Source organism: Bison bison, unplaced genomic scaffold (genome assembly GCF_000754665.1).
Source record: "Bison bison bison isolate TAMUID 2011002044 unplaced genomic scaffold, Bison_UMD1.0 scf7180017864500, whole genome shotgun sequence".
NCBI lineage: Eukaryota > Metazoa > Chordata > Mammalia > Artiodactyla > Bovidae > Bison > Bison bison.
In genome coordinates this window covers 2,032,542-2,040,314 of record NW_011495059.1, presented here as the reverse complement: position 1 = coordinate 2,040,314, position 7,773 = coordinate 2,032,542, and the positions used below count along the sequence as shown (strand labels likewise).

At 43.9% G+C, this 7,773-nt stretch overlaps 1 protein-coding gene across 1 annotated transcript in view; it reads right to left on the bottom strand.

Annotated features, from left to right (window-relative positions):
• PTPRT (protein tyrosine phosphatase, receptor type, T) overlaps positions 1–7,773 on the bottom strand; it is an 839,242-nt gene that overhangs the window by 124,135 nt on the left and 707,334 nt on the right. Inside the window, exon 16 of the mRNA XM_010829234.1 lies at positions 1,289–1,437. Coding sequence (XP_010827536.1) covers positions 1,289–1,437 — 149 coding nt within the window. The remainder of the gene's footprint in view (positions 1–1,288; positions 1,438–7,773) is intronic.

The following is a 7,773-nucleotide window of genomic DNA, read 5'->3' as shown; positions in this document are numbered from 1 at the left end:
TGTGAAAGTTGAACCATAAAGAAAGCTGAGCGCTGAAGAACTGATGCTTTTGATCTGTGGTGTTGGAGAAGATTCTTGAGAGTCCCTTGTACTGCAAGGAGATCCAACCAGCCAATCCTAAAGGAAGTCAACCCTGAATATTCATTGAAAGGACTAATGGTGAAGCTGCAGCTTCAATACTTTGGCCACATGGTGCAAAGCGCAGACTCATTGGAAAAGACCCTGATGCTGTGAAAGATTGAGGGAAGGAGGAGAAGGGGATGACAGAGGATGAGATGGTTGGATGGCATCATCGACTCAATGACATGAGTCTGAGCAAACTGCGGGGCATAGTGAAGGACAGGGAAGCCTAGCATGCTGCACTCCACGGAATCACAAATAGTCAGACACGACTTACTGACTGAACAATGAAAAATAACAACAATAAAGTGATTTTTACAAAATATGATTTCTTCCCTTTGCCAATGGCACAGTGTGGAGAGAACATGTGTCTCTGTTCATATTCCTTTAGATTTCCTGCTTTCCCCAATTTGGAGCAGAGGCTGGGGAATCCAGCATTTCTATGAAAACTAGAAAAAGAACCGGCTTTCAGAAACTTAAGAGCAAAAGTCAGCTCTCTTGAGTCTGATTGCCAAGATACCTTTAGGTAACTAGTCCTGAGGTTCTCATTTGGACAGGGGTCAACCCTGAAACCGTGGCCACTTCTATTAGCTTGAGATCCTGTGTTAAGTCTGCATAAGAACACCATTGCTTTTGACTTAATGCCACTTGGGAACTGGGCAAGGCTGGGAAGGCACGGCTTCCAGGACAGAATGAGTTACTCGTCAACCATGGGGCTTTGGAGAAAGCACGTCTCTGAGCCTCAGTTTCCTAAGCTGAGAAATGGAGACAGTCGTAACCCATAAGTCATTTACCTTTCATGGTCTATGTGAAACACTGCTTTGACAGCTCTACGATGCTCAATTCAGTATGGCATGTTTTTCTCCTTAAGTGTGTAATCATGGTCTCCTTCTTGTTTCTTAGTTTTAACCTGTTTTCTGTGCACAAGCAGCAGTTAAGATGACTTGCCATTATTTCCATCTGCTTTGGGATGGATTCTGAAATTTTCCTTTTCACCCAGGATGGGTGGCCCCAGTCTTTGCCAGGGAACACTTTCATCCTGATGATCCCAGGGAAGCATGCGGCCCCCATGTCCTACAGCACCTGACACTGGGAGGGGTCAGTAGCAGAGGTACCAGGGTCAAGCTGGACCACAGATATCCCCTTCCCCTTGGTTGGCTCAACTTACCGAACCCATTCACATCCTGTGAGCTAGAGGAGAAGCCTTCATCATTGCGGCTGGAGCTGAGCTTGGCAGTGGGTTTGTCGGCCGAGGCCACGGGCCCCATTTCCCTCTGCGCTCCACTCTGGGTCTCCTTCTGCTTCTTGGCCAGCTTCCTTTGGGACATGTGCAAGGGGAAAAATCACAGTCAGATGGTGACAGTTGCTTCAATGGGCTGGAAGATCAGACTGCTCTTTTCCCATACATCCTCAACCCCCAAACCCTGGCGCATTGCCCAGAAACAGGGTCAAGGAAGGTCCTCCAAGGTCAAGGTGGGATAAGCCTAAGTCATCCTGAAACTTTTCATGGCTTCAGTTTCAGAAATATGACATTCATTCTGCCTCACCCCCAACAAATGGTGTTCTTTACTGAGCTTAAAATGGGAAATAATGAGATGTCCATAACACTTCTCTACCTTTAAAAGGAAGACACGGTCATGTGGAATTTGTCCTGTGGGGCTCTGAAGGATATTCATAATGAATGAAGTCTGGCTATTCTCCGTGACTGAGCTCATGAAACAACCCACAAAACAATGGTGGATTGAAGTAGGGGCTGGTGGGGGCAGGGGGTAAGAGTGGACGTTAGTCAGCCCTATAGCTCAAAAGGTTAAAAGTTAAAGCAGAACTAGATGTACAGTTATCCCTATAGCAACCCTCAGAGGCAGATGGGCATTTACAATAATGATGATGATGACAATGATGACAATGACCTGGAACAGCCATGCTCAAACTCGTGTACATCGGAATCACTCAGCTGAAAAAGCCCACGGATCCTAGAGTCATACAAGCAGGACAAGGACTAAATGTCTGTATGGCAAGTTCCCCGGGTGATTCTAACACCAACCACTGGGATTAAAACCATCAGCTCTGGCATCAGACAGACCTGGGTTCATATCTACCCTCCATGCAGCCTGTGGCTGCACGAGGCAGGGCAATTTCCTTAACCTCATTAAGTTCTGAACTTCACAGGGCAACATCAGAGGAATTACATGAGAACTAAGTGAGATAATGTGTATGGAGCACGGTGCCTGGCGCACAGCGAATGCTGAACATGCGGCAGCTGCTCTTCTGGCTTTTGTATCATCACCACTGATTCAACTGCCTTCCACTGCGGGAGTCCTCTCTCTAGCAGTCCTGCTGTGGAATCCCACCCCCAACCCACCCTGGATTATATCAAGTGATGGAGACTTTGCCACCTCACTAGGAGACTGAGAGTTAAAAGCTCTTGCGTGGATTTGAAATCTACTCCCCTTATATATCAACTATTGGGTCTTAGATTTATTGTCAGAGATATAAAACTATGACTAACCTAGTCATAACCTATGGCAGTTCTTCAAATATTTGTAAATAAAAAAAAACCTAGTCCCTCTGAGTTTACCCAATACGCACCCACCTAAATACAGTAGCTTTGTTCCTATGATATGCAAACCTATGGGTTGCACGTGAAATATCTGGAGGGTAAATTCTTTCCGGTCTCTTGCTCCATTTTTCACAGGGCTTGACTTCAAATTCAATCCTGGTCACTCTTACTTTAACACACAAAGAACAGATGTTCCAGAGAGGTCAAATTCAGCACTGCATAGAAAATTTCCAAAGTTGAGCCCATCTGACAATGAAATAGGCAGTTTCAAGAGGTAATGAGCCCCTGTCAGAGGAGGTACTAGATGCAGTGATAAACCTAGGCTTCCCAGGTGGCACGGGGTAAAGAATCTGTCTGCCAATGCAGGAGATGCAAGACATGTGGGTTTGAACCCTGGGTCAGGAAGATCCCCTGGAGCAGGAAATGGCAAGCAGTTCCAGTATTTTTGCCTGGAAAATTCTAGGACAGAGGAGCCTGGCAGGCTATAGTTCATGGGGTCACAGAGAGTCAGATATGACTGATATCTGTGTGTGCACACACGCACACATACACACACAGGAATATTTTAGAGACTTTTGTATACACGCTTGCAGGCTAAGCCACTTCAGTCATGTCCGACTCTTTGCAACTCTATGGAACCCGAGGTATAATACAGTGACAGGAGAGCTGTTTATCACCTGTGGGTCCAGAGGCACAAGAAGAGGGAGCAGCCACCAGGACCCAAAAAGTGTTGTGAAGAGGAGGCCGCCTGTATAGAAGCAGTGATCTTCTCCCAAAGGATCCAGCCAGTGCTAAATGACCTTGCAGGAAGGGACCCACAGGCACAGATCCCCTGACTATATCCTCCCCTCCCACCATGATCTGTTAGAGGGGCTCATGCCAAAGGCATGGCATCCATTTAGAGCCTGCTCTACAGACAGAGAACATAAAAGAGAAGCATCTAGAGAGGATCTGGACTTGGGAAGAGAAGAGCTTTCACTTCTCCCATTCTGGCCACAATTTGAAGACAAACGCAGGCTAAAATGGAATTATTCATTTTTTAAAAATTGGCCTGGGGCAAGGAAGGGGGCTCAGGAATAGACGTGCATCTTTCGGTTAAAATGCTCTGGCCACAGGCATGCTGCTCCACTAGTGAGGCTATTCCAGACAGACAGCAAAACCATAAGAAATGAAGCATTCGGTTACTTGGGCCTTTCTCACCATTGGCAGGCAATCAGCCAGCAGGCAGGGGTATGCGAATGAACGAAAACGAGTAATTCGGCTTCTGATGACATTTCACAGTTTCATTCTTCATTTATTATCAAAAAGGAGTGTGTTTAAAAATGTATATGTGACCTTCTTAATCATAAATTTGAAAAGATGTACAGCAGACCCTCTGCCTCCATCTGAGTTCTGTTCATACTGCCCCAGCAGGAAATAAAAGGAAATCTGATAAGAGAGTTCACTTTCGAACTATAAATGAGTATGTATTGGGGTTTTGATATTTCCTTAGGGCAGAACTCCCAACCAACCTCATTCTATTCAGGGTAAAATAATATGGAGAGAATTGTCTTAGGCACAAATCATTGGTTTCCAAAGGCATAATATAATAAAAAGACCTTGGCTGCCTCTATGAAAAGTGGCATTTTATAGTAATGTTTGGGTAGCTCTGAACATCTGAGTAAAAAAATTTTTTTAAATGGAGCCTCTCCAAAGCATATATTTAAAAACTGGACAACTAAGGTTTTTCACATTCTTAGTTTTTAGCCAATGGTTGACACGATGTTTTCATGGTAATGATGATGCTACCTAAAATTTAAAAATATGTAGACAGGTATTGTAGCTACAAAATGGAAATGAAAGGTATGTAGAAGGAATAAAACACAAAACCGTACTTTGGGGATCTTATTCATAATTTAAGTATTAAAAACCATCCTAGTAATTTAGGGGAACTCCCCTGGTAGTCCAGTGGGTGAGATCCCATGCTCCCAATGCAGGGGACCCAGGTTTGATTCCTGGTCAGAGAACTAGATCCCACATGCTGCAAGTTTGCAAGCTGCAACTAAAGATCCTGTACGCGGCAAGGAAGATCAAAGATCCTGTGTGCCGCAACTAAGACCCAGCACAGTCAGATAAATAAATAATTAAAAAAAATAATTTAGGGGAGATCATATTCACTCCTATGGTCACAGAACTTAGCTGATTCCCCTCCCTCTTCCTCCTAAAGAGAGGGGAGCATCCAAACTCATGAGTGGGGCATATCAGACCCTCAAGCGTATGGCTCCAGGCTTCTACTCGACCTCATCTTCCACACACATCTCCTTTTAGGGAACACTAGCTCCCGCACTCCCCTCTCCTGAGCATTCCTTACTCCTTACTACTTACTCCTCACTCCTCAGTATGCCCCTGTTATTCTCCCTGGACCACCTCCTTTATCCTTCAAGACTCAGTGGCATTCAGATGTCACATCTTCTCTTGCTCCTCCAAAAGATATATGGTTCTCTCTTCTGGGTGGATGCTTCCACTGAACACATTTATTTAGCACCTACGCGTGCCAGTCTCTGCTCAATGGAAGATGACGGTGTCAAACACCAACATGACCTTCACCTTCCTAGGACACAGAGACTAATGACAGAGACAGGCACTAGACAGGGAAATACAGAAATCGATATAAAATCACAAACATGATGAAAGCCAAGAAGGAACAATACATATGGCGAGAGGAGAGCAGCAAATAGCTGGTTTGAACCCTGTCAGGGGATCACCGAGGGCCTCGTTGCCATGTGAACTAAGCACTTGACTAACCCAACTGCAGTGATTCAACTCTCTTACCCAGGAAGGCAAGCACCTCTTGGGTGAACCTCTTCTAACCTCCTGGATCTACTCCAACCTCTTGCTGAGTGTCTGGCATGTAGCCGGCGCTCAATAAATTTGCTGTGCAAATTTATGTTTTAAAGTCTACAATCTGAAGTGCAGAAAAGACTGTCATTCTCCTCTGACTACAAATTATAACCACTTAAAAACAGATATATGCAAGGAAAGAGGAAGAAAAAGCTGCATGAAATTAGTTGGGGACCCGAAACATTTCTATTTAATGAATAGTTTTATCTAACAACTTAGCATTTCCTTCCTAGGATGTCTGAAGAAATGATGGAGTGTACATAGAAGGCAGAGACTTCTTTTTCTCCCTCAGAGCCCACAGAATGGCCATAGTTATAGAATGCTTTAAATAAAAAAAAAAAACCTTCTATGACAGCCACATGGAACACGGCATGGGTCGCATAACTCACGCAGTCCTCAGATCCCGTAAGACTCTAGTACTTGTAACTTTGTGAACTTGGAATTTTTTTCTCTAGTTGTTCTGAGATTCCTTCCAATTGGGTCACACAATTTTACCAGCAGGGGGTACTGAGAGCTGTTAGAAAGCAGGCGTTGCACAAGCCTATCTATTTCTCTGCTGGGTCCTTGGAGAGTTGAAGAACGTTTCAAGGCATAGCGATCCAAGTTTCCTGCTTCTGACAGGTTGGGACAGTGTGATATGACAGATCACTGCGAGGTCTCCCTGACCTTTGCTTGTTAGCTGAGTGAGGGCTGGTGGCTGGGGATGTGTCCACAAGGGACTATGAGTTCTGTGAACCCTGAGTACCAGTCTTTGTAAGGGAGGGTGGCGGGTGGAATGGCTCAAGGGAGAGAACTGTAGGCTGTGAGAGGTTCCAGAATCGTGCTATGACAGGAGGAAGAAGAGTGTCTGAAACACACAGGGATGTTTCTCATGGAAAGGAAATATTCTGGAATGCTCTTTTCACATCTGTGGTACCTGGTTCTATGTGGCCCCAGGGGGCAGAATTAGAAACACCATGTTGGCTGGACACAAGGAAGAAATTTCTAGTAAAGTAGAACTGCTTTGATTTCCCTGGTGGATAAGAATCTGCCTGCCAATGCAGGGGACATGGGTTTGATCTCTGGTACTGGAAGACGCCACATGCCACGGAGCAACTAAGCCTGCTGCACCACAACTACCGAGCCTGCACTCGAGGGCCCGTCAGCTGCAGCTACCGAGCCCGAGTGCTGCAGCTACCAAAGCCAGCGCACCCAGAGCCTGCACTCCCCAAGAGAAGCCACCTCCATAAGAAGCCCACGGACTGCAACAAAGACCCAGCACAGCCAAAAATAAATACATAAAATAAGATTAAAAAAAAAAAAAAAAAACAGAAAAAGAACAAATAAGCTGGAAAAAGCAGAAAGAAGAAATTAATACAGATGGAAGCAAAAATTAATAAGAAAAGCTGGTTCTTTTTTTAAAAAATCAATAAAATAGACAAATTGCTAACTAATTAGTAAAAAAAGGGAGCAAACACACAAAATCAGAACTGTTAAGGGAAAAAAACTTAAAACAGGAAATCTTAAAAAATCATGAGGCTACTTTGTACAACTTTATGTAAAATCATTTGAAAATCTTGATGAAATTAATACACATCTGAAAAAATATTCTACCAAATATAAACCCCAATGAGAGATATTAAAAACCTACCATATAATCTTCTATGATAGATAGTTACATAGAGAAGTGATCAAAATAAATTGCAGTGATATTCCCGGACACTGAGAAAACTCTTCACCTAAAACATTATCCATCAGGACTATCATAGCAAATTAAAAAAGAAAAGCTGATGGCCTTTTGTTTATAATTCAAGGAAAATTTTTGTTTAGATGGATGAACTTAGCCTGGCATGTGCATGAATCAGGACAAGAATTAATCCACACTCATAAGTACCAACATCCACAAGGACCTCAGAAGGTGAAAAACAGTCCCAGTTGTCAGCTGGCTCTTGGCTTTCTTAGACCCTTCTTATAAACTCTGGGCACATGCCCAAATGCTGTGATAAGCAATCCCAAATTCCTCCTACTAAGGTGGCCTTGAGTCCTCAGTGTGTGTTCTCCTTTGCTGAAGCAAACTCAATAAACCTAACTTTATCTTTGATTACAGAGGTGTCCATTCTTCTTTGACTGGTGGGCACTGACAGATGTACAAATTCTTTAACCCATGGGACAAGAAGTCAAATCTCTGAGTAATGTCACATTCCAGGAATTAGAGTCTAGTAACAAAAAAATAA